The following is a 27,691-nucleotide window of genomic DNA, read 5'->3' on the forward strand; positions in this document are numbered from 1 at the left end:
AATTAGCATCACGGTAAATCTCCATAGTAAAACTTAAGCATGCACCACTCTTCACAACCATAGAGATGCATCACTCAAAACAAATCATCCCCAAAAGCACGCCAATAAATTATGTCATCCAATGATGATGACTTGGGCTTGCTCAATCCTTGGGCTAAGCACTAGGGCTGGCCATTTGGGCCTGAAGAAATCGGACCATCCACATTTCGAACCGGCCCAAACCAATTTGGGTTTAACATTTGGGCCTACTATTCGGGCCGAACAATTGGGCTTACCATTTGGGCCTACCATTCGGGCTTACTATTTGGGCTTACTATTTGGGCCTACCAATCGGCCCACCAACTTCCAGCTCGGCTACGGTATGAAATTGTACATACCGTATATACGTATGCATACCGTACAGATCGTATATACGTATGCATACCGTACAACTGTATATTCGTATGCATACCGTACAGACCGTATATACGTATGCATACTGTACAACTGTATATAAGTATACATACCGTACAGACCGTATATACGTATGTATACCGTACATACCGTATATACGTCCGTATATCAAGCATATACGAGATCCAAAAATATTTGTAAGAGGTAAGGTTCGAACTCCCGACCTCAAACACGAAGGTTTTGCTCCCAACCACTGAAGCAAGAGCTGCCTTCATTAATATATGCTCACGTGTTATATTTATTATGTCATAAGCGACATAAATAAAATAACGGGGGAGGCAAGGTTCGAAACCTTAACCTGCTGCACAAGGGCTTTGCCCACCAACCACTGGAGCACAAGCTGTGCTTAATATAATGTGTACAAATGTTTTACTTATTATGTCATAAGCGAACATAATAAAAATAAACGAGAGGCAAGGTTCGAACCTCTGACCTCTTGTACATGAGCCTTGCTCTTCAACCACTAGAGCACCAGCTGCTCTCGTTACTATCCATGCAACTTCTTTTATTTATTCTATCATAAGCGATAGAATAACAACAAACTGTCGGTACACTCCACGTGCCACGACACGTCTCTTCCGTGATTTACGGAAAGCAAATCACTTTCGGCTAAAGCTGTCTGCCACAGCGTCTCGAGGTTCGGCCTGTCCCCTTACACGCTCAACACGCGCCAACAGCTTTTCCGGGTTTCGGGGCGACTTTAATCCAACGCGTGGATTCAAATTCTGAGATCGTTCATCCAACGGTGGAGATCTGCTCACCTTGTTCTATAAATAGGTGCATTCTGGAGAAAAACTGTTCACTCCAAAAGAAAAGAAATTTTTCTTCCGAGCTCAAGTCTTTCTCTCTCAACTCTTCAGCCTTTCTCTTCTCAAATCCTTTCTTCATCAATTTCAATCCTTCTCTTCTGATCTTCTCTCCCATCTAGTTGATTCAATCCCATCTTTCCTCTGAACTTTCAGATCTTCAATATTTTCCTCCAAATCTTCAATCCTTCTTTCTCAGATCTTTTCTTCCATTTGAAGATTTGATCTCATCTTTCCTCTGAGAATCTCAGATCTCCAATCACCAGTTCAACAACTCCAATCCTTCTAACAAAATCTCCCTCAAACACTAAACCATGTATTCCTCGATTTCCACATCCTCTCACCCCATGACCCAAGAGCCACGAACTCTGCAACTAATGGAGCTCCAAACCCCGCAACAAATGGAACCACAACAACAGCAACCAACAGAGGAGGGAGGAAACACCCAAGCAGCTGGAAGTAGTGCCAACATGGATTTCTGGCGAAGCCGTACCAGGTGGATTCCTACTCCAGAACAAATAAGAATCCTCAAGGATCTTTACTATGTCAAGGGATTTAAGTGCCCAACTACAGAGCAGATTCACGAGATCTGTCTCCAGCTGAACCAGTATGGGCATGTTGAGGGTAAGAACATTTACTTTTGGTTCCAGAACGTCAGGGCTCGAGAGAAGCAGATGAATAGGTGTAATCAGGCTGCTCCAGTGCCCATGAGAACTAGTTCTCTTGGTACTGGTAGATCCATTGATCTCAATTTTGGGTCCACTGGTTCTACTGGTGCTGGTGGATCCATCGACATCAATTTTGGGCCAGCTGGTGGATCCATTGACATCAATTTTGGGTCCACTAGTTCTACTGATGATGGTAGATCCATTGATCTCAACTTTGGTTCCACCTATTCTACTGGTAATGAAGGATTTCTTGATTTAAATTCTGTTTCATATTCTTCCTCACACTTCAACACTAATACTAGTACAACTCTTTTGGCACAACAGGAGGACAAACATCCCTGCAACAACGAGGAGGAGATCACCAGGAGGTTCAAACTCTTCCTCTGTTCCCCGTGCACGGCGAGGACGTCTTTGGTAACCTGAAGACTACTTCCGAGGAAGGTAGTGCACATGATTACTATTTCGGTGGCTCAGGCGGTTACAACAGTGGCTCAAACGTTTCTCTTGAGCTCAGCCTCAACCCATCCGGAGCTGCTGACTAGGCTTAGTATAGCATAGTCCTCGCTTTTTTTTTCTTTTTTTTTTTTTTTTTTTTTGTAATATAAACTCAATAAGATGGTGTGCATGTTTTCTTTCCTGTTTGTTTAACCAACAACAACACCAAGGATCGAACCTTGGTCACCCAATACTGTTTTCAAAACCATAAACAACTCTACTGCACACATCTTTCATAATGATGCAATAAAAACAATCACTCAAAAAGAATCCAACAATCAATTAAGTCGCATCGAGGTCTAGCTAGTATCCTCTGAGTCAAACCAAACACAACAATTTCATCGATAGGATTAGGGATTTATAAAGCTAAACACATCCTGAGTTAGCTAGGAAAAACCCACGTCTTTAGAGTTACTCTTACAACTCTTATAGAATCTCGATAATTCCATCTATCAATTGCTTCAACAAAAACTCACCACAATTCAATCCCTAACATTTAGCGATTCAGAAATCAAATCAAACTCCATATCACATAGTAATTCACTTGAACCACTATGGATACCTAACAAAATCACTAAAATCAATATCCGAAATTGCGTTTAACTATAACACCTAAAATCAATCACCAAAGGCACACACTCTCATCCAACATCATTCACAAGAACTGATTCCAACTCTCCCAATTAATTACACCAAAATCAACTCCATTGCAAAACTTTAAGTGTCCCGCCTACTTAAACTTAAAACACACAACAACTTCAAATTCACTGCAGCCCATCTCCATACTACGATCCAAAACTTAAGAAAACTAGTTCACCACACAAAGGCCACAAAATTCAATTTCATTCACTTGAACAAAACTATATTCACAAGTCACGGTCAGGTCATCAACCCATGGTGTTCAAATGAATAAATTTCAAATCCAGTTTTCCTTGTGAATCGTAACGTATCGTTCCAAAATGATGCAAGCAACATCAACCACGTATATAAGACACATCTCGCGAACTCAATTCAAATTCAGAATCACCAAAACTACTACTAATTCCAATTCTACCAACAATCTTGATTCTGAAGGAATTATAGTACTCAACGACAACCCAAAACAATGGTCTCTCATCTCTAACCATCGAGCACAAAATAAAATTCTTGTCTCGCACCTTAAACCCTGCTTAACAACTTACAAGCACAAGGAAGAAGTAACCGCAATAATTCCTTCCCTAACCGCAACACTACTCACAACTCCACATGAGTCAAGAATCTATTCAAGAACATTAGTATATTCAACTTAAAAAGGCAAAATTACCATCGATTAATACTCGTATCCACATTACAGACGAGCATAGGTCCACACCATGCCTTCAACCAAACACTTCAACAATCAAAAGAACCTCATTTCCATAAAACAATCCTCGTTGACTTAACAGAGTTGAATCAAGAGGTTCCTATTCCTCAAGGATTGTAACTCGCGGCCACTGAACTTATTCCCATACGAACCTACAAGACAACTGTAAGGTTCTAAGTACAACCCCTTCGAATATCCATCACCTAAGGAGTATAGTATGCTTGGCTAATACATGTATAACACTTAAAACACAGTATAAGTCAAATACAAATTCATATTAACCAAGTCAATACTATAGGGAAGGTATTCACGTTCCCTAAACGACCTAGCGGCCTAAACAACTCCCAACACTCACGCATACCCAATGACTTAGCCAATACCAAAGAGCACACGATGGGGATCCGCTGCAGACGGGCCATCACTCGGAAGGTATTGACACATCACCAAATATGCACCTTACGCTTTGATACCAAACTGTCACGCCCCGGATTTTGAATGATAAATTCAAATCCGAAACCTGAATAATTACAATTACAAAAAAAACAAATCTCGAAACTTCGAGTTCATTATTACAATTCACTCTCACAATATATTATAAAGCTCAAATGAGCATAACACACCTCACAACTTACAATTGTTGTAAAACTCTAACAATTGCTCTAACCGCACGATCACCGTCCTGGTTCTCCTGTCCTGTAGGATTACCCGCTACACAATTTGAATAGTGTACCGGGAGTTGCAACAACACAAAACCCGGTAAGCTTTTTACAGCCAGTATGAGTAAACAAGAAAGAACTGTTGATTTATTAGATTTCAAGACTACCACAAACCCACGTTACTTTCTCACTCTCATATATATATATAGACACTTATGAGTTACTCTCAATTTAGCTCATAAGATCACTCACTCTCATATATATATGTAGACACTTATGAGTTACTCTCAATTTAGCTCATAAGATCCCTCACTCTCATATATATATATAGACACTTATGAGTTACTCTCAAATTCACTCATAAGATTTCCCAACATTTGGTAGACAGACTCATATATATATATAGACCCTTATGAGTTACTCTCAATTTCCCTCATAAGGTTACCATATATATATTGACACTTATGAGTTACTCTCAATTTCACTCATAAGGTCACTCCACATTTGGCAGACAGACTAGAGCTCTAACTGAACGTAACCACTCGTCCGGCCACAGACGTGATTACGATTTAATACTATTAATAACCACCAGCCCGGTACGAGAGCGTGATTCACTAATAGATGCCATGGTCACCTCGTGACCTAGTGATCTCCACAGATCACAACAATTTATTGTTCCTCAACAATAAAACTCAACACCTCTCACAATATATTGTTTCTCAACAATAAACTCAATACCTCTCACAATATATTGTTTCTCAACAATAAACTCAATACCTCTCACAATATGTTGTTTCTCAACAATAACTCAACACAACTCCATCAATACATATTATTTCACGTAATAATATATATACAGACATTCACACAGGAATGTCTAGTAACACCAACAATAGTTCATATGATTGCAACAAAATAAAGCAATTAATTGTATTGGGTTCGTAATATGAACCACGTGAGGTTTACTCACCTCGATAATCCCGCTGCGTCTTCAATTCAGCTCAAAATACGATCCACAATCGTCCACCAACTCAAACCGTCAATCACCTAGTCCAATAATGATCTTGACTTAGCCAACAACTCAAATATGTAATTAAACGACGATCCAACGCTCAGATTCAAATTAAACGATGATCCAACGGTCGGATCTGAATTTAATGATGATCCAACGGTCGGATCCTCACGGATCGCCTTTAGGATCATCCTCCAAAATTATCACGAAGATCCAACGGTCAGATCTTCCTGAATTGCCTTTACTAACATCTCCACAAAATTATATGAAAATCCGACGGTCAGATTCTCACGAATCGCCTTCCGAATCACTATTTCTCAATTATACGAAGATCCAACGGTCGGATCTTCGCCCGTGACCTCACAAAGTCACCGGGACAGTCATACGATCAACATATCCAAAATTGAAGCAAAACCGATGGTCAGATCTTCACAGATCGTAAACCGAAGATAAACGTAAAAACGTTAAATAGTAACGTCAAAACGAAAATCCACTATTTATCAACTTTTTCTAACATGACCATGTTATATATCAAAACGCTCGTATGGATGCATAGATCATCGCCTAGATAATGAAAACTCGAAATATGGTCTGATGCGCCGCCACAAGCGGTGGTCAGTGGGCGGTCAACGCGGCGGTCAACGCCGGTCAACCACCTCAGATGGCAAAGTGACCAACTACAAACTGGTTCAAAATGAAAGGGTGGTCGACTTTCATACCTGGAGCTAAGCCTGGTTCGGCCTAGATCGTCCTAAATCAAGCGTTGAAGTTGGATTAATCTCGTGCGTCTGATCAGATTCCAGATTGAATCAGGGACGTCGAAATCTTCAACTCGTGATCTTTCACTCCACACTCCAAATCGTCAAGCAAGGCCTATATGGGGATGATCAGGGGGAGGAGGAGATCACGAAAATGGGGAGGATCGGCCCGTGCAACGCCGGCACGGCCAAGATCCGGTCGGGTCGAATGCTAGGCTCTGGGGGGCTTCGATCCACGTCTGGGGGCAGCGGCGGTGCAAGGGGAGGCCACCAGGCGGCTGGGCGTGGCACGGCGAGTCCGGAGAGGGCCGGGTCGTGGCCGGAAGACGCCGGAGGACGAAGATGGGTCCGGGTCGGGTCAGTCGGGTCGGCCGCGTGGGAGAGGAGAGAGAACGGAGAAAATGGGGGACTGTTCCGCAAAAAGAAATTGTTTCGTCCTTAAATGAAATTTCTGATTTTTTTTCGATATTTATAGAAAATTCCCAAATTTCAAAAGTTCATAACTTATTCATACGAACTCCGAATATTGCGTTCCACATGTCCACGAACTCGTATCGACGAGCTCTACAACTTTCATGAAGGAAGTTTTCCCAAATTTTGAACGTATAAAAAGTCAACTTTGTTGACCCCCTAAAAACGTTCGTTTTCGAAAATAAAATCGTTCGAACTAATTCCACAACTTCTCCGAGCCTCGTACTCGCTCCCACTATCGTGAAATCATTTCTAAAAATCCACGGAATTTAATTTGGATTTTCCGGGGTATTACACAGCAAACCACAGTTTAAAGGTATTCAAGCAGAGATATGTTGAGGTGGTCAACTCACCCTTCGGAAAAATCAGACACCACAAATTTCTAACACATCAAACAATCAATCGAGATCCATTTTTTCATTAAATGACCCAAAGGGTTTTCACCTAATATTGTTCATGTTCATCTGAGTGTGACAGATCTACTTAAATTTCAGAAAAACAAAAGCATGCCCAGAAAAAAAAAAAAACAGAGATCATGCAAAAACAATAACCCAGCTCTAAAAATGTCTTCTTTTCATTTTTTTTCCCCCAGAAACTGAAATGAATAACGTATTTAACGTACCTGGGTTGTGAATGTGAGAACTGTTTGGTGAAGCTGCCTCTGCCTTTTATGGAAAATAAAAATGCAGGAGAGAAAAGGGTGTGTGTTTGATGAGTTAATTGACATGGCGAGGGTGTTGTTTAGTTGGGTTCACAAGACACCAGAGCAGAGGGAAAGGGGTCTTGATTGAAATGGTGGAGTCCCCATTGTAGGGGATGTGCGTCTGATTTATAGTGGGAAATAGAGTGAGGGACTCGATGGACTGAGGGACACAAACAACTGCAACATCAGAGACCATGAATTGATTAAAATGAAGTAACAAGCATAAGGAGTAGTTACTGTTTTCGCTTCTTGGCCCAAGCTTAAAACTTCCAAGCTACAGAAACCTTCATGACTAGAAAACACAGTTAGAAGTCTCCTCTGCAAAATCCAAACCTATAACTCAACAAAAGCGCAAAAATTTCCCAAAATCAATCACAAACAATGAGAAGAATCGAGAGAGAGCAAACCAGATATGGAGAATGCCCAGAAAGCTCAGAACATGAATGCCCAGAAAGCTCGAATGCAGCCCACAAAACTTCGGTAGATGAAACACAAATCCTTGGAAGCAAAATAATAAACAAAATCAGATCAGTGAATTAAGGACTCACAAATCCTTCGAAGACATGCATTGAACAAATTCGTCAATTACCTAAGACAAAAAGCTCAAATTTTCTCCAAAAGCCTGACCTCCATCTCTGATTCTCTTCACCGTCTTCCAGTAGAGGAGCTGGTCCGAGGCGGAAAAGGAGGAGGACGAGGCGGGTCGGGTTGTGATTGTAGCTGGAGAACGAAGACGAGGCGGAGGGTTGTGGTCGGAGGTGGAGAACGAAGAGGAGGATGGATTTTGTCGGATGGGGAGAACGAAGAGGCTGATTCTCTTCACCGTCTTCGAGCAGAGGAGCTGGTCCGAGGCGGAAAAGGAGGAGGACGAGGAGGGTAGGGTTGTGATTGTAGCCGGAGAACGGAGACGAGGAGGAGGGTTGTGGTCGGAGGCGGAGAACGAAGGAGAAAAGGGAGGTTTGGTCGAATAGTGTTAGGGCAAGCTGAAGTCAATGATACTCCAAATATGTCTAAGTGTGGGAATGAATTTTTCCTCCCCCGCGCTTCTTTTACAAATTTTAACTTAGCCGCTCAGCGGTTTTCTGAAAATTCAAACAAAAGTTTTGTCATCAGTCAACAGTAAAAAGCGATGTCAATTATATGCATACAAATCGGTTTTTGAGGAATCAATGTTAATGACATTGTTTTACATCGCGTGTATTTCTCACCGACTTAAATGACATGATGTCTATGAGCATAATTCTAGTAGTGACATCTCAGAAACACTATATAAATTTTTTTATATGAAGTTTCAAACTATTAGGTACATTCTTTTGTGAAACTTAAAGCTCACACAAACTTTACCTTGCAAACAATGAATTAGTTGCTTGTAGATAGGGAAGCAGGGGTCATTATCCACAGAAGATGGAATAACAACTAAACTAATAAACACAAAGCAGATTAACCATGACTCTGACCAGAAACCAAAACGAAAATAAAAATCTAACCTAAACTACTCCGGTTTCAATGAAATTTCATAGACACTAAGCGAACACAGTAAACTGGATACTGGTAAATTTTTAGGGATTTTGGAGATCATTTGCTATGCTAATTAATTAAAAGAAAACAGAGGACAGAAACCTGCGAAAACAGAAACTAAAGAAATAAACAAGAAAATGATTTTAGGGTTTTTGGTTTTGAGAAAACAATCAAAATAAATAAGTTAGAGACAACCTATCCACTCCAAAAACAATCAAGCAACAAAGCTTCACAACTTAGTGAACTTATCATATATACACATTGAAATAGATATGTAAATATGTTATAACGGGCATTCTAGTGTCAAATTACCAGAGGGGCTAAAGAGATATAGGGGACGGTTGCGACGGAAGAGCTGACGGCGTCAAGCTCGTCACGTGAGCTGTAGCAGACCACCATTGGAAGACAAGGACGCCTTCCCGCCACGCCCAACAGGTCCATAAATGTCTCCTGCTCAATTCAATTCACAGATTTAGTTAACCATAATCTCAACGTCTCCGACTGAAAAGTATATATATAATAAAGGAGATCGAAGAGAGATAAAGATACCATCTTGAACTGGAGTCTGTCGACGGCGAGATAGAAGTGGCGCTGTTGACTGCAACCAGAATAGTTTTTTTTGTTTGTTTACGAATTAAAAAAAGAAAAGATTCGAGAAATAGAAGCATGAGATGAATGAAACTTGAAATGGGAAGGTGATAGAGATGGAGGAGAGGGAGCTTCAATGGTGAAGACCTCTGCAACCTACAAATTTGATCTGAGCCTGCTACCCATTCAATTTCTTGACAGAATCACAACCAAAACCAAAGTATTAACCAAAATTAACTCCAATTTACCGAAAATAGACTGCAAACGTAAACCAAAACGCAAAAAAATACCAAACGAGCGACAAGAATCGATTGCTAAGCAGAAATCGAGGGCGACAAGAAACTGATTGCTAAGCAAGAAGTCGAGAGAGCATGTGAGATTGGAGGAGGTAACTGGGGCTGAGGTGTTAGGGTTTTTGATTTGGGTATTACGGATTTTGGGCCTAGATTGGATTTCAAAGGAAATGAAGCAGGATGTGAGAGGCCGAGAGAGTGGATGGCGAAGGTCCGATTCAGATTTGGTTGTTGGTGTTTGGTGTGTTTTTCGATCTGGTTTCTGAGAGTGAGAGCGACTTGGAGGAGAGATGAGGAAGTAAAAGATAGAGAAAGAAAGAAAAGGGAAAACAAAAGAAAAGAAAAAAGCAAATAGTCTGAGCGCCAAAGATCCCGCCCGATTAATGCAAGGAAATGAAAAGTTTATACAACGAATTTACACTTTTTCTTATTTTGGTTACTCAAATGCAAAGACTTTATCTATTCCTTGCATATCCTTCCAACAAAAAGCAAAGACTTGTAGTATTCTTTGTATAACCTAACCAAATGCAACGAATTGTCAAGTCCTTGCAGATTACTTCGTTGTATTAGCCCACATTTCTTGTAGTGTTATGTCTTTACCATGGGAAGCATTGCGATATCTTGGAGATCTACAAAACAGACCCTTGTTGCTACTTCCTCAAATCATGCAGAGATTATCACTCTACATGAAACCGTGCGAGAATGCATATGGCTAAAGTCTGTAGTTAGACACATTCGAGGAACTTGTGGTTTGAAGTCTACCACAGATGAACCTACATGCATTTATGAAGATAATGCAGCTTGCATTGAGCAAATGAAATGAAATTAGGTTTCATCAAGCGCGACAACACCAAGCATATATCGCCTAAGTTCTTTTACAATCAGTAACAACAATCACTCCTAAATATTGAAGTGAATCAAATCCGATCAGAGGATAATGTAGCGGACTTATTTACTAAGTCGTTACCAAAATCCACATTCGAGAAACATGTGAAGAGCATCGGATTAAGAAACTTATCCGAACTCCCATGATAAAAGGCTCCTATTATCAATAATAAGACACAATTCTCTCTGCAATTCCATTTTACTTTAACAAGAGGCTCATTCTTTAAAGAAGTTCTACAATATATCATTATACAGATGGAGTCAGCCTACCTTTAAATGGAACTACTTTACTTGATGTATCAGTATATTGATGTACCATAAACAAATTCAGTTCTTTATTGAAAGATAAGAAAGGATTAACTCAATCCATTCAAAAATACATATACTTTTCATTGAGTAGAATTCGTTGGCAAAAGTCACCAAACAAAATTCCGTGGCAAAAATAATTGTGTATAATTAAACCGGCCCATGACAATTTGCTGAGCCCCAATACGACCCAAACCAAAGCAAACACACCACCGAAGTAAAAACAACGCATGTGCCGTAAATTGTAAGAGCACATCTCGCGGCAACACTTTGAGAACGTTTTCTCGTTCGAAGGCAAGCGATTGGATCGTTGAAACTTTGAGGTACGTTGGCTTGCGTAGCGTTTTTCACATTCTTGGTTAAGTGAATTCCCCAAGTTCTTATTTTAGGGGTTTTGCTTTCTATCATCAGCTAGATCAGAGAAAGCACCAGATATTTTATGTAGTTTTGATTAATGAGTTGAAGTAATGGGATACTAGCTAGACTGAAACTCCAGTCTTTTCATAAAATCATGAGAAGATATTTTGATTCTTTATAGAAAGATAAGAAAGGATTGACTCCATGCTATAAAACAGTCATTACCAAAAATCTTTACTAATGGTGAGTTGTAATTTTCAGCAACTGTTTGGACAGTTACCAATTGCCTAAATACTCCAAGTCTTGATGACTCATTTCTGTGCGGAGGTTTTGTGATAGTTTTTGGTTTTTCAAGGGTGTTCTTCTTGACTATCTTTCAGGATTTTTTTTTTTTTTCTATAGTTGTAACATGATGGTTTAACCTAGTTAAGATTAACAGAACAATGAATTTGCAAAGTGCTGGTTTAGCTTTTTATTTCATAGAAAACATTACAACATTCAATGTTTCAACAATCCAACTGCATTACTGGAATATCAGCTGAAGAAATGGACAACAAACTGCTAAGAAGTTTAACAGTATTCATTAGGATTGGCCAAGAGGTAGCCTTCAACAAGCTTGAAGAGGTGGGACGCCTTCTCTTTTCCAGCCTTCACATGCTCTTCCTTGATCTCCACGTCACCTTTGGTGTGGTAGTTACTGGTGCTCTTGATGATGGATCCTCCATCGGACGATGCCACCAATTTGGTCTCGTAAGAGATCTTCTCAATCTTGTCGGACAAGGCATCTCCTTCGACCAAACTGTAGCTGTAGACAAAGTTGTCTTTGTCAATCCCATCGATCTTGTGTGTCACAGAGCCGAATTGGCTGCCTTCACCAAAGGTGATCTTCTTGATGGTTCCTACACCTCCATCTCCTTCGATGATTTGAGCACATGCACTTAACTGCTTGTGGAGCAATCTTGGGGATGAGATTGTCGGCATCAAGGATAAAAGCCTTGAACAATCTTGGTGGTGGGATGACGGATGAGAACTCGGTTTCATAAGTGAACACACCCATTATCAGCTTATGAGTTGGAAAATGATCAAAAGGAAAGAAGAGTAAAAAGGAAATTGGTGTTTAGGCACTAGAGGAGGTTTTGAGTTGTGAGAGGAGAGAATGCTACGGGTGGTATTTATAGGTTACTCAAGGGATGTGTTATTATGACTTATGAGGTTGAAGTTCACCTATATGGAGACCAGTTAGTGTGAAACTGTGAATTAAGAGTGTCCCTGTAGATGCAAGCTGTACTTACTATTCCAGAATGGTCAAACAAAGCACCCCAGTCCCAATTATTGTACGTACCTAATTGGCTTTGGACGGTTTAGTTGACAAATAGATAATGGGTCAGGTTCTAGATGTTGTTCTTTGCAATGTCTCTTTGAATTTTCAGTTTACACAAATAATGTCGGGCAGTCAACATTAGCTTTTCCATTTCAGTTTTCTTTGTTTCTAGACTTAATTTGCTCATTCTGATGGTGTTGCTCTACTTTGCTTATATTGACTGCAAATCTCGAGCTATTAGCTAGTACTTCACAATCAAAAATGAAAGTCTAACAGTTAAAATCAGTGCTTCGTTTTCCACGTTACGATGACAATTTGGGTTTTTTACATCATAGAATCAGCCATTTGAGGCGGCATCTTAGACTTGAACAATAGTTCGCATAGAAATATTAATTCTTTGAACATTCCCCTGTCTGAGCTCATGCTTTGATCTTCAGGGGGTGAGCTTCATCCTTCCTTTAAATACCACCTCCAGAGCTCATACTTTCTCACACCAACATCAATATTCTCTTAGCTTCTTCCACATTACAATCTTCTCATTTTAAGCTCTTTAATCTTCATCATGGGCGTGTTCACTTATGAAACCGAGTTCACCTCTGTCATCCCACCACCAAGACTCTACAAGGCCTTTGTCCTTGATGCTGATAACCTCATCCCCAAGATTGCACCACAGGCTGTGAAGAGTGCTGAAATCGTTCAAGGTGATGGAGGTGTTGGAACCATCAAGAAGATTCACCTCGGTGAAGGAAGCGAATACAGCTATGTCAAGCATCAGATTGATGGACTTGACAAAGACAACTTTGTGTACAACTACAGTATAATTGAAGGTGATGCTATCGGAGACAAAGTTGAGAAAATCTCTTACGAGATTAAGTTGGTGGCATCTCCAAGTGGAGGCTCCATCATCAAGAGCACCAGCCACTACCATTGCAAAGGTGAGGTTGAGATCAAGGAAGAGCATGTCAAGGCCGGAAAAGAAAGAGCCGCTGGTTTGTTCAAGATCATTGAGAACCACCTTTTGGCCAACCCTGAGGCCTACAACTAAATCAAACTATGATAATGCTACTGCATTATACTGTGTCGTTGTGTCATGTTCTTTATATATTTGGTGTGGCTTTGATATTCATTTCCTTTTCTATCGTACCAAGCCAGAGATTGTTTTGGCTTGCAGTCACAGTGATGACGAATTGTGAAGTTTTTTCATTTCATTTGAATAAGTAAAGAATAAAACGTTTGTTCCTCTTCATACAAATCTGTGGTCTTCAGGTTTTTGCCAGGAACACCATTTTGAGGTTCAAAATGCAGTAACTATGATGGAAAGCATACATATATATATGATATACCGGACAGCAGGGCCGGGAGTCAGTTGGACCCTTGATGAAGTTGTATATATAGTCTGGTAGAGAGTTATCTGGCAAGTGACTGGTTAAAGTCTTTAGTAATTGTTAATTTTTAATATAATAGTGTTAGAATGGACCAATTAATCTGGCTAGAGGAATAAAATGTTAATCTGATTCAGTAAAGAATAAAATGTATGATCATCTTTATACTTATTACCGGTGTTTAGTTTTTGACCTTATATTTGTCAGTGCTTGGCCTGTAACTGTGTAACTGTAAGAAATTCATGAGCTATTTCTGCAAACAGATTAGATGGGTTAGAAATGCAACATTTATTGTATTTTTAACTGGTGGATGCGAGACTTTACTTGAGTTGTTTCTAAATTAACCAGGAACATCATTTTGAGGTTCGAAATGCAGTAATTATGATGGAAAGCTAATGGAACACATACCAGCAGGGATGGAGTCAAGTGAACCCTGAATGAAGTGGTATATATGATCTGGTAAATAGTTATCTGTTAATGACTGCTCAAAGTCTTTAGTAATTTTTTATTAATTTTTACTATAACAGTATTAGAGTTGGCTAATCTGGCTTAGATGTTGACATGACTACAGTTTTGTAATTAAGTAATGGAATACTAACAAATTCCGGTCTTTTCATAATATCAAAAACCATTTTGATTGGGAAAGGATGATTCTTTATAGAAAGATAAGGAGTGATAGATTCGATCACTACATACAATCTGTCGTTACCAAAAGCTTTTACTGATGGTGAGTGCAAATTGTTTCGATCACAATTTTGCCTTCACTGATTTCTTCATAGTGCTGACTGTTTGGACTTTTACCAATGCAACCTCTAGAACTAACTACCCTAAATACTCTGAAAGTCTGAAGTCTCAACGACTCGTTTCTGTCGCAAAGGTGCATTTGTGACAGTTTTTGTTTTGAATAATACTAGGTGAACAATCTTCTAAAAGTGTTTCTGGACCATCTTTGAGGATACCTTTTATAGCTGCAATTTGATAGTTTAGCTTAGTAGGGAGTTATTTAACAACGAATTTCCAAATTGTGATTACAGCTTGCTTATTTCATAGAAAACATTACAGCATTCAATCTCTTAATGTTCCAACTGGAACATCAGCGGAACAAATGGACAGTGAACTGATAGCAATTAAGTTTAACAGTATTCATTGGGATTGGCCAAGAGGTAGCCTTCAACAAGCTTGAAGAGGTGGGACGCCTTCTCTTTTCCAGCCTTCACATGCTCTTCCTTGATCTCCACGTCACCTTTGGTGTGGTAGTTACTGGTGCTCTTGATGATGGATCCTCCATCGGACGATGCCACCAATTTGGTCTCGTAAGAGATCTTCTCAATCTTGTCGGACAAGGCATCTCCTTCGACCAAACTGTAGCTGTAGACAAAGTTGTCTTTGTCAATCCCATCGATCTTGTGTGTCACAGAGCCGAATTGGCTGCCTTCACCAAAGGTGATCTTCTTGATGGTTCCTACACCTCCATCTCCTTCGATGATTTCAGCACACTTAACTGCTTGTGGAGCAATCTTGGGGATGAGATTGTCGGCATCAAGGATAAAAGCCTTGAACAATCTTGGTGGTGGGATGACGGATGTGAACTCGGTTTCATAAGTGAACACACCCATTATCAGTTTTTGAGTTACTTGGAACTTACAAGATGATCAAAGGAAGGTTAATATAAGAAATGGTGTTTTGAGTTGTGAGAAAAGAAAATGCTATGACTGATATTTATAGAGTAATTAGATAGATTATGAGGTTGAAGGTCGCCTATACCTTGCTAGCTGGTGTAACTGATAAGTATCCTTGTAGATATAAGTTGTACATTCTTTTTGGGTTGGCCAAGATGGTCAAAGAAAGCACGCCAGCCCCGTATAATTTAGAACCCACTTGTATTAAAGAAAAAGAGACTTGGCTTCTAGATGGTCTTATTCTAATTCAAGTTTCGTAATCAATAGCAAGCTTCCTTGGCAGTGTACTGAAATTGGATGGCAGTCAAGATTGGCTATTTCATTTTTCTTTGGTTTAAGACTTAGCTGCTTGTCTTAATGCTGCACCTACTTTTGTTTTGGCCTGTATTGACCTGTAAAAATCCAGTTCACATCCAAACTGAAAGGAACATTTAGTGAGGTTGGAAATGTCTTCCGAGACCATTCTATCTATGTTAGCAGGGAACAGAGAATTTTATAAAAGAATTCTCTTCATGTATTGCAAAGATAGTGGTTTAATTTGTACCAGGGATAATCTACTGAAAGTACCTAACAGTTGACATCTAGCTGATTGCTGCGGTGTTGAATTTCGTCGTTGTTTATCCGACAAACTGATCATACGGTATATAAACATCATACCTTAATGCCTTCCGTGTTTTAACATATATAATCATCATAACATGTTAAGGAAATACAGATCAGCAGCATATATATAAAGTAAATGTATACTGTATGAGCTCAATTATTAAGAAGACCAATGATTAGAATGAACTTTAAAGAGAAGGTTCACAGAACTAGCCAGGAAAGGGTCCATGAAAAAACCACGTAGACTTGGTCTCTAATTTTACTGTTGTGTTTAGACTGCTTTGGTTTTTATCCTTGTCAATGTGCATCTTATTTTGCTTGCCGCAGGAATATGCATCTTTGTTTTCGCCAAAACAGTCCTATGTACTTGGGAAATTTTGCTTCTGAAAGACTTTAATCAGTCTGTAACATTATATAACTGATTACACCTGTTGATTTAATTGTGTCCTAGTATAGAATTACATAATGTAGCTGTGGCAGAGTTAAATATAGTCATTTTCCATGTTAGGATTACATATCTGTCATCAAGTCCAAGTACTTTTAGTTCAAAGTCTTCTTTATAACAGGATAGTATAGTATATGAGAAATTGCTTTTCACAAATCACCCATTGGAGGCGGCTTCTTAGACTTGGAACAACAATCCATAGAATTGAAAATTCAGACGTCCATTTCACATGGAAATATGCATTCTTTGAAAAGTCCCTTGTTTAAACTCAATCCTTGATATACAGGGTGAGCTTCGGCCACTCTAGCTATCTATAAATACCACCTCCAACCCTCACACTTCCTCACACCAATACCAATTCACTCTTAGCCTCCTCCACAAATCATTCTTTCTTTGATCATTTCCCATTTAGCTCTTTAATCATCATCATGGGTGTGTTCACATACGAAACCGAGTTCACCTCAGTCATCCCACCACCTAAGTTGTTCAAGGCTTTCGTCCTAGATGCCGACAACCTCATCCCCAAGATTGCCCCTCAGGCAGTGAAGAGTGCCGAAATCATTGAAGGTGATGGAGGTGTTGGAACCATCAAGAAGATCCACCTTGGTGAAGGTTAGTGTAATTTGCATCATTGATTTTAATTTCCTAAGCCTTGTTATAATTTTTGCTCAAATATACATTACAAAAGAATATGTCTTAAATTTTTGCAACCATCCATCTAATTCATGAATCTCATTTTATGCAGGAAGTCAATACAGCTACGTAAAGCACAAGATCGACGGAATTGACAAAGACAACTTTGTGTACAAGTACAGCATCATTGAGGGAGATGCCATCGGAGACAAGATTGAGAAGATCTCCTATGAGATTAAGTTGGTCGCTTCCGAGGGAGGATCCATCATCAAGAGCACCAGCCACTACCATTGCAAAGGTGAGGTTGAGATCAAGGAGGAGCACGTCAAGGCCGGAAAAGAAAGAGCCGCTGGTCTGTTCAAGATCATTGAGAGCCACCTTTTGGCCCATCCCGAGGAATACAACTAAACCTATCTATATGAGAGTGGTATTGAGTGCTACTATGGACAATAATAGTGTTGTGTCCTGCTCTTGATTCTGTCATTTCGTGTGGCTTTGCTATTTTTCCTCTTCCTTTCGGAGATTGTTTTGGCTTGCACTTCGGTTATATATGGCAAACTGTAATGTAATAATAGTGGATTTGAATCTAAATAAATAAACCGAAAATCATCGGGTAAGAGATAGTGTTTGCCAATTCTCACTGATTTATTTTCTTTACTGATTGTGGATACTGTACTGCTAGTACAAATGAGAATTCTACAGAACTGGTTCTAAACTGGGCCTTTTTAAGAACTCCAGGAGCTGTTTCTACAGATCATAGCCTGCGAGCGATGACAACACAGAAATTTTTTTTCCTCATGGAAGAAATTTTTTTTATGTTTAATAAACAGAGACCGGGTGCATCCCTGTATAAGCCTTTACTAAGTAAGGAAAAAAAAATTACAACCAACTAAAACCCGACTCCTCAAGAAAGAAAAAACAAGAAGAAACAGAGTCACTGAAACCATACCACTTCTCAATCAACAAAAAACAAATGATAAGATATGTAGTAAAACAAGATTAAAGAAAGTGAAAATTATGAAGCTCTATTTCGTATAGGGAAAAAAAAATATAACTTCCGAAGTTCACACTGCTGAGAATTTTACAAAATGTTAACTCTCAACTTGGTTTGAAAGAACTCTAGTGTAATACCCCGGAAAATCCAAATTAAATTCCGTGGATTTTTAGAAATGATTTCACGATAGTAGGAGCGAGTACGAAGCTTGGAGAAGTTGTGGAATTAGTTCGAACGATTTTATTTTCGAAAACGAACGTTTTTAGGGGGTCAACAAAGTTGACTTTTTATACGTTCAAAATTTGGGAAAACTCCCTTCATGAAAGTTGTAGAGCTCGTCGATACGAGTTCGTGGACATGTGGAACGCAATATTCGGAGTTCGTATGATTAAGTTATGAATATTTGAAAATTGGGAATTTTCTATAAATAGGAAAAATATCAGATTTATTCATTAAGGACGAAAAAATGCAAATTTTGCATTTTGGCCCCCGGTTTCCTCCGTTCTCTCTCCTCCCTACGCAGCCGACCCGACTGACCCGACCCGGACCCATCTCCCTCCTCCGGCGTCCTCCGGCCACGACCCGGCCCTCTCCGGACTCGCCGTGCCACGCTCAGCCGCCTGGTGGCCTCCCCTTGCACCGCCGCTGTCCCCAGACGTGGATCGAAGCCCCCCAGAGCCTAGCATTCGACCCGACCGGATCTTGGCCGTGCCGGCGTTGCACGGGCCGATCCTCCCCATTTTCGTGATCTCCTCCTCCCCCTGATCATCCCCATATAGGCCTTGCTTGACGATTTGGAGTGTGGAGTGAAAGATCACGAGTTGAAGATTTCGACGTCCCTGATTCAATCTGGAATCTGATCAGACGCACGAGATTAATCCAACTTCAACGCTTGATTTAGGACGATCTAGGCCGAACCCGGCTTAGCTCCAGGTATGAAAGTCGACCACCCTTTCATTTTGAACCAGTTTGTAGTTGGTCACTTTGCCATCTGAGGTGGTTGACCGGCGTTGACCGCCGCGTTGACCGCCCACTGACCACCGCTTGTGGCGGCGCATCAGACCATATTTCGAGTTTTCATTATCTAGGCGATGATCTATGCATCCATACGAGCGTTTTGATATATAACATGGTCATGTTAAAAAAAGTTGATAAATAGTGGATTTTCGTTTTGACGTTACTATTTAACGTTTTTACGTTTATCTTCGGTTTACGATCTGTGAAGATCTGACCATCGGTTTTGCTTCAATTTTGGATATGTTGATCGTATGACTGTCCCGGTGACTTTGTGAGGTCACGGGCGAAGATCCGACCGTTGGATCTTCGTATAATTGAGAAATAGTGATTCGGAAGGCGATTCGTGAGAATCTGACCGTCGGATTTTCATATAATTTTATGGAGATGTTTGTTAGAGTGATTCAAGAAGATCTGAGTCTTTAATGATAATTTTGGAGGATGATCCTAAGGGCGATCCGTGAGGATCCGACCGTTGGATCATCGTATAAATTCGATCTGACCGTTGGATCATCATTAAATTAGAATCCGACCGTTGGATTTCCGTATATGTGTGCTTTTGAGTTGTTGGCTAAGTTAAGATCATTATTGGATTAGGTGATCGATGGATTTATTTGGCGGACGATTCGTGAGATTGTTAATGGAGCTGTTAAGAAGACGCAACTGGATTAGAGGTGAGTAAACCTCACGTGGTTCATATTACGAACCCAATATATTTAATTGCTTTATTTTGCAATCATATGAACTATTGTTGGTGTATTAGACATTCCTGTGTGAATGTCTGTATATATATTATTACGTGAAATAATATGTATTGTTGGAGTTGTGTTGAGTTTATTGTTGAGAAACAATATATTGTGAGAGGTATTGAGTTTATTGTTGAGAAACAATATATTGTGAGAGGTGTTGAGTTTTATTGTTGAGGAACAATAAATTGTTGTGATCTGTGGAGATCACTAGGTCACGAGGTGACCATGGCATCTATTAGTGAATCACGCTCTCGTACCGGGCTGGTGGTTATTAATAGTATTAAATCGTAATCACGTCTGTGGCCGGACGAGTGGTTACGTTCAGTTAGAGCTCTAGTCTGTCTGCCAAATGTGGAGTGACCTTATGAGTGAAATTGAGAGTAACTCATAAGTGTCAATATATATATGGTAACCTTATGAGGGAAATTGAGAGTAACTCATAAGGGTCTATATATATATATGAGTCTGTCTACCAAATGTTGGGAAATCTTATGAGCGAATTTGAGAGTAACTCATAAGTGTCTATATGTATATATGAGAGTGAGTGATCTTATGAGCTAAATTGAGAGTAACTCATAAGTGTCTACATATATATATGAGAGTGAGTGATCTTATGAGCTAAATTGAGAGTAACTCATAAGTGTCTATATATATATATGAGAGTGAGAAAGTAACGTGGGTTTGTGGTAGTCTTGAAATCTAATAAATCAACAGTTCTTTCTTGTTTACTCATACTGGCTGTAAAAAGCTTACCGGGTTTTGTGTTGTTGCAACTCCCGGTACACTATTCAAATTGTGTAGCGGGTAATCCTACAGGACAGGAGAACCAGGACGGTGATCGTGCGGTTAGAGCAATTGTTAGAGTTTTACAACAATTGTAAGTTGTGAGGTGTGTTATGCTCATTTGAGCTTTATAATATATTGTGAGAGTGAATTGTAATAATGAACTCGAAGTTTCGAGATTTGGTTTTTTTGTAATTGTAATTATTCAGGTTTCGGATTTGAATTTATCATTCAAAATCCGGGGCGTGACAGTTTGGTATCAGAGCGTAAGGTACATATTTGGTGATAATCAGTACCTCCCGAGTGATGGCCCGTCTGCAGCGGATCCCCATCATATACTCTTCGGTACTGGTAAAATCATTGGGTATGTCTTAGTATGGGGTCTAGACAACGTGTAAGTCCGTAGGACGGTAGAGTTGTCTACTAAGTTCGTATTAGAATAAGTTTAGTTTCCGCGAGTTGTGATCTTCGAGGAATAGGAACCTCTGGATTTAACTCTGATGAGTCGGTGAGGTAGAGGTCGAGTCTGATGTAGGGACAGGACCTTTCTATGGAGACAGTTGAGGATGAGGTGGAGGCATTAGAGGTTGAGTTGCCTAGTCTACCTGTAGTTGATGTGATGGATGTTATTCTTGGGTTGAAATGGTGAAAGAGATTGAGACCCTAGGAATAGTTGAAAAGAGAATTGATCTCACCAACTCAAGATGATAGGAGTGTGAGAGATTATGAGACAGAATTCTCAAGACTATATTGGTGTTCGAGTGTAGTGATGTAATTTGGGAGATACTTATGTTACCTTTAATAAGGGTAGTATGTCAAGTGATCATGGCATAGGTTGACTTTGTAAGTGAAGTGGTGGAGCTTGTGTAGCTTCTTTGAGTTATCACCTTTGAGGAATGGGAACCTTTGGATTAAACTCTGGTGGAGTTATTGAGGATGGTTTTCACGAAAAACAGTATCCTTATGTGCATTGTAGTCGTTGGTTGTTGGGGTCATGGTGTTTGACCAATGCTTGTATCTAAAGTCGTTACGAGTATTTGACTAGTAGTTGTGATACTTTCCATTAGTTGGATATGCAGATGTTTTGAGTTGAAGAATACTTAGCAGTTATTGGTTGCTTAGTGATGGAATTGTGTTATAATGGAGCATTCATTCATGCACAGTTGTTTGGTGTTTAGGATAGCTACTATATATTAGCTAAATGTCGGGGTGTGGTTTGAGATCTGCGGATGGTATTGGAAATTATTGTGGAGTGCTGGTTCACTGACTATTGTTGAGTAGTAATGCATAATTCGTTGTTACTATGATGGATTTTGTGTATGGTTGACTTATGGAAAGATTGATATGACCTCGTGATAGGATTGATTGTGAAGAGACATTGTGTTGATGTATGAGCTTAGGTAATAACGTTGTTTTCAACTCTAGGAGTGCTAGGGTTGTATAACTAATTTATGAGGCCAGATACTGTTGTGAGGACAGATTATGGATTATGACGTGGTTAGTGTGAAGTGCTATAATCACAGAATTTTGACCCACTAGATGTTGACTTACCACCAAATGAGCAGTGAGGTGATTCGTGGGTGAGATACTGAGTGTGGTACCAGTATCGATTAGTGGATGCTAAGATGGTACATATTGCTTGTTGAAGCAATTGATAGATGGAGTGATCGAGATTTTTTTTAGAGTTGTAAGTGTGACTCTAAAGATGTGGGTTTTTCCTAGCTAACTCAGGAAGTGTTTAGCTTTATTAATCCCTAATTCTAGCGACGAAATTATTGTGTTTGGTTTGACTCAGAGGATACTAGCTTGACCTCTGTGTGACTTAATTGATTGCTAGGTTTTGAATGATTGTTTGTGATAAATCATTTTGAAAGATGTGTGCAGCAGAGTCTCGATGGTTTTGAAAAGAGTATTAAGTGACCAAGGTTCGATCCTTGGTGTTGTTGTGGTTAAACAAAAAAAGAAAAAGAAAACATGCACACAATCTTATTGATTTTATATTACAAAAAGGGAAACGAGGACTATGCTATACTAAGCCTAGTCAGCAGCTCCGGATGGGTTGAGGCTGAGCTCAAGAGAAACGTTTGAGCCACTGTGGTAACCGCCTGAGCCACCAGAATAGTAACCAAAAGCGCTACCTTCCTCGGAAGTAGCCTTCAGGTTACCAAAGACGTCCTCGCCGTGCACGGGGAACAGAGGAAGAGTTTGAACCTCCTGGTGATCTCCTCCTCGTTGTTGCAGGGATGTTTGTCCTCCTGTTGTGCCGAAAGAGTTGTACTGGTATTAGTGTTGAAGTGTGAGGAAGAATACGAAACAAAATTTAAGTAAATAAATCCTTCATTACCAGTAGAATAGGTGGAACCAAAGTTGAGATCAATGGATCTACCATCATCAGTAGAACTAGTGGACCCAAAATTGATGTCAATGGATCCACCAGCTGGCCCAAAATTGATGTCGATGGATCCACCAGCACCAGTAGAACCAGTGGACCCAAAATTGAGATCAATGGATCTACCAGTACCAAGAGAACTAGTTCTCATGGGCACTGGAGCAGCCTGATTACACCTATTCATCTGCTTCTCTCGAGCCCTGACGTTCTGGAACCAAAAGTAAATGTTCTTACCCTCAACATACCCATACTGGTTCAGCTGGAGACAGATCTCGTGAATCTGCTCTGTAGTTGGGCACTTAAATCCCTTGACGTAGTAAAGATCCTTGAGGATTCTTATTTGTTCTGGAGTAGGAATCCACCTGGTACGGCTTCGCCAGAAATCCATGTTGGCACTACTTCCAGCTGCTTGGGTGTTTCCTCCCTCCTCTGTTGGTTGCTGTTGTTGTGGTTCCATTTGTTGCGGGGTTTGGAGCTCCATTAGTTGCAGAGTTCGTGGCTCTTGGGTCATGGGGTGAGAGGATGTGGAAATCGAGGAATACATGGTTTAGTGTTTGAGGGAGATTTTGTTAGAAGGATTGGAGTTGTTGAACTGGTGATTGGAGATCTGAGATTCTCAGAGGAAAGATGAGATCGAATCTTCAAATGGAAGAAAAGATCTGAGAAAGAAGGATTGAAGATTTGGAGGAAAAGATTGAAGATCTGAAAGTTCAGAGGAAAGATGGGATTGAATCAACTAGATGGGAGAGAAGATCAGAAGAGAAGGATTGAAATTGATGAAGAAAGGATTTGAGAAGAGAAAGGCTGAAGAGTTGAGAGAGAAAGGCTTGAGCTCGGAAGAAAATTTCTTTTCTTTTGGAGTGAACAGTTTTTCCCCAGAATGCACCTATTTATAGAACAAGGTGAGCAGATCTCCACCGTTGGATGAACGATCTCAGAATTTGAATCCACGCGTTGGATTAAAGTCATCCGAAAACCCGGAAAAGTTGTTGGCGCGTGGAGAGCGTGTAAGGGGACAGGCCGAACCTCGAGATGCTGTGGCAGACAGCTTTAGCCGAAAGCAGATTTGACTGCCGTAAATCACGGAAGGGATAAGCCGTGACACAAGTGGGCCGTACTTGGGCCTGTCTCGGATCAAGGCATCACTGTAGCTGTGGGTGGAGGCCTGATGGGCCGAGTTTCAGAAACAGTTTTGGACATGATGGGCCGAGTTTCTGAAACAGTTTTGGATGAGTTGGGCCGGATTTCTGTAACAGTTTTGGATACGTTGGGCTGGGTTTCTGCAACAGTCTTGGATGTTTTGGGCCGAATTGTTTAAACAGTTGAAACAGTTGGTTTAAATAAAAGGATTGGTATGGATAATAACGTGAGCAGCCGTGCTCGAGTGGTTGAGTGTACAGTTCGTGTACAAGAGGTCTGAGGTTCGAACCTCGCCTCTCGTTTATTTTTATTATGTTTGTTATGACATAATAAGTATAAAATTTGTACACATTATATTAAGCACAGCTTGTGCTCCAGTGGTTGGGGGACAAAGGTTTCGTGCGGCAGGTTGAGGTTTCGAACCTTGCCTCCCCCGTTATTTTATTTATGTCGCTTATGACATAATAAATATAACACGTGAGCATATATTAATGAAGGCAGCTCTTGCTTCAGTGGTTGGGAGCAAAACCTTCGTGTTTGAGGTCGGGAGTTCGAACCTTACCTCTTACAAATATTTTTGGATCTCGTATATGCTTGATATACGACGTATATACGGTATGTACGGTATACATACGTATATACGGTCTGTACGGTATGCATACGAATATACAGTTGTACGGTATGCATACGTATATACGATCTGTACGGTATGCATACGTATATACGGTATGTACAATTTCATACCGTAGCCAAGCTGGAAGTTGGTGGGCCGATTGGTAGGCCCAAATAGTAAGCCCAAATAGTAAGCCCAAATGGTAAGCCCAAATGGTAGGCCCAAATGGTAGGCCCAAATAGTAAGCCCAATTGTTCGGCCCGAATAGTAGGCCCAAATGTTAAACCCAAAGTGGTTTGGGCCGGTTCGAAATTTGGATGGTTCGGTTTCTTCGGCCCAATTGGCCAGCCCTAGTGCTTAACCCAAGGATTGAGCAAGCCCAAGTCATCATCATTGGATGACATAATTTATTGGCGTGCTTTTGGGGATGATTTGTTTTGAGTGATGCATCTTAAGTTTTACTATGGAGATTTACCGTGATGCTAATTGAGTAGCGAAACACTTTGTGAGAGTGTTTACTGTGCTTGTATGCCAGTACAGAGTGATGATCTATGTGAAGATCTATGTGATGATCTATGTGAAGATCTATGTGAGGATCTATGAGATGATCCATGTGATGATTTTGTGTAATTGATGTGGATTGATGTTGAACAATTGTGTTGTGCGTTTACGTTTGTGATGAAAGGATTTAGTGGCCATAGGAATGTATTTTTATACAAGGGTTGAGGCTTTGTAGATTACTACAGCTTTGGGAAAGATGGATATTCGATGGTTAGGTCAACCTTAATCGAGAGGAATTGACTTACGCTCAAATTTCGGGACGAAATTTCTTTAAGGAGGGTAGACTGTAATACCCCGGAAAATCCAAATTAAATTCCGTGGATTTTTAGAAATGATTTCACGATAGTAGGAGCGAGTACGAAGCTTGGAGAAGTTGTGGAATTAGTTCGAACGATTTTATTTTCGAAAACGAACGTTTTTAGGGGGTCAACAAAGTTGACTTTTTATACGTTCAAAATTTGGGAAAACTCCCTTCATGAAAGTTGTAGAGCTCGTCGATACGAGTTCGTGGACATGTGGAACGCAATATTCGGAGTTCGTATGATTAAGTTATGAATATTTGAAAATTGGGAATTTTCTATAAATAGGAAAAATATCAGATTTATTCATTAAGGACGAAAAAATGCAAATTTTGCATTTTGGCCCCCGGTTTCCTCCGTTCTCTCTCCTCCCTACGCAGCCGACCCGACTGACCCGACCCGGACCCATCTCCCTCCTCCGGCGTCCTCCGGCCACGACCCGGCCCTCTCCGGACTCGCCGTGCCACGCCCAGCCGCCTGGTGGCCTCCCCTTGCACCGCCGCTGTCCCCAGACGTGGATCGAAGCCCCCCAGAGCCTAGCATTCGACCCGACCGGATCTTGGCCGTGCCGGCGTTGCACGGGCCGATCCTCCCCATTTTCGTGATCTCCTCCTCCCCCTGATCATCCCCATATAGGCCTTGCTTGACGATTTGGAGTGTGGAGTGAAAGATCACGAGTTGAAGATTTCGACGTCCCTGATTCAATCTGGAATCTGATCAGACGCACGAGATTAATCCAACTTCAACGCTTGATTTAGGACGATCTAGGCCGAACCCGGCTTAGCTCCAGGTATGAAAGTCGACCACCCTTTCATTTTGAACCAGTTTGTAGTTGGTCACTTTGCCATCTGAGGTGGTTGACCGGCGTTGACCGCCGCGTTGACCGCCCACTGACCACCGCTTGTGGCGGCGCATCAGACCATATTTCGAGTTTTCATTATCTAGGCGATGATCTATGCATCCATACGAGCGTTTTGATATATAACATGGTCATGTTAAAAAAAGTTGATAAATAGTGGATTTTCGTTTTGACGTTACTATTTAACGTTTTTACGTTTATCTTCGGTTTACGATCTGTGAAGATCTGACCATCGGTTTTGCTTCAATTTTGGATATGTTGATCGTATGACTGTCCCGGTGACTTTGTGAGGTCACGGGCGAAGATCCGACCGTTGGATCTTCGTATAATTGAGAAATAGTGATTCGGAAGGCGATTCGTGAGAATCTGACCGTCGGATTTTCATATAATTTTATGGAGATGTTTGTTAGAGTGATTCAAGAAGATCTGAGTCTTTAATGATAATTTTGGAGGATGATCCTAAGGGCGATCCGTGAGGATCCGACCGTTGGATCATCGTATAAATTCGATCTGACCGTTGGATCATCATTAAATTAGAATCCGACCGTTGGATTTCCGTATATGTGTGCTTTTGAGTTGTTGGCTAAGTTAAGATCATTATTGGATTAGGTGATCGATGGATTTATTTGGCGGACGATTCGTGAGATTGTTAATGGAGCTGTTAAGAAGACGCAACTGGATTAGAGGTGAGTAAACCTCACGTGGTTCATATTACGAACCCAATATATTTAATTGCTTTATTTTGCAATCATATGAACTATTGTTGGTGTATTAGACATTCCTGTGTGAATGTCTGTATATATATTATTACGTGAAATAATATGTATTGTTGGAGTTGTGTTGAGTTTATTGTTGAGAAACAATATATTGTGAGAGGTATTGAGTTTATTGTTGAGAAACAATATATTGTGAGAGG

The 27,691-nt window shown here is 40.4% G+C and overlaps 3 protein-coding genes and 1 pseudogene across 3 annotated transcripts; 2 read left to right on the forward strand and 2 right to left on the reverse strand.

The window, feature by feature from the left end:
• Positions 1 to 11,755: 11,755 nt before the first annotated feature.
• LOC133710162 (major strawberry allergen Fra a 1.05-like) lies at positions 11,756 to 12,472 on the reverse strand (annotated as a pseudogene).
• A 409-nt stretch (positions 12,473 to 12,881) lies between these two features.
• LOC133713039 (major strawberry allergen Fra a 1.08) lies at positions 12,882 to 13,884 on the forward strand. Its single transcript, XM_062139164.1, has one exon. The coding sequence runs from the start codon at positions 13,195 to 13,197 to the stop codon at positions 13,675 to 13,677; it is 483 nt and encodes a 160-aa protein (XP_061995148.1). The 5' UTR covers positions 12,882 to 13,194; the 3' UTR covers positions 13,678 to 13,884.
• Positions 13,885 to 15,028: 1,144 nt separating this feature from the next.
• On the reverse strand, positions 15,029 to 15,766 carry LOC133712840 (major strawberry allergen Fra a 1.05). The gene has a single exon (XM_062138961.1). The coding sequence runs from the start codon at positions 15,628 to 15,630 to the stop codon at positions 15,148 to 15,150; it is 483 nt and encodes a 160-aa protein (XP_061994945.1). The 5' UTR covers positions 15,631 to 15,766; the 3' UTR covers positions 15,029 to 15,147.
• Positions 15,767 to 17,063: 1,297 nt separating this feature from the next.
• LOC133710358 (major strawberry allergen Fra a 1-3-like) lies at positions 17,064 to 17,993 on the forward strand. The gene is made up of 2 exons (XM_062136407.1): positions 17,064 to 17,353; positions 17,487 to 17,993. Exons 1-2 carry the CDS (start codon positions 17,170 to 17,172, stop codon positions 17,780 to 17,782), a joined length of 480 nt encoding a protein of 159 aa, XP_061992391.1. The 5' UTR covers positions 17,064 to 17,169; the 3' UTR covers positions 17,783 to 17,993.
• Positions 17,994 to 27,691: the final 9,698 nt, after the last annotated feature.

This window comes from Rosa rugosa, chromosome 5, assembly GCF_958449725.1.
Source record: "Rosa rugosa chromosome 5, drRosRugo1.1, whole genome shotgun sequence".
NCBI lineage: Eukaryota > Viridiplantae > Streptophyta > Magnoliopsida > Rosales > Rosaceae > Rosa > Rosa rugosa.

Bases quoted from the DNA above. Each gene is read 5' to 3' on its own strand.
- LOC133713039 (XM_062139164.1), top strand. From the start codon at position 13,195: ATGGGCGTGTTCACTTATGAAACCGAGTTCACCTCTGTCATCCCACCA.
- LOC133712840 (XM_062138961.1), bottom strand. From the start codon at position 15,630: ATGGGTGTGTTCACTTATGAAACCGAGTTCACATCCGTCATCCCACCA.
- LOC133710358 (XM_062136407.1), top strand. From the start codon at position 17,170: ATGGGTGTGTTCACATACGAAACCGAGTTCACCTCAGTCATCCCACCA. The intron at 17,354-17,486 runs GTTAGTGTAATT...CATTTTATGCAG, and splicing joins GAAGATCCACCTTGGTGAAG to GAAGTCAATACAGCTACGTA.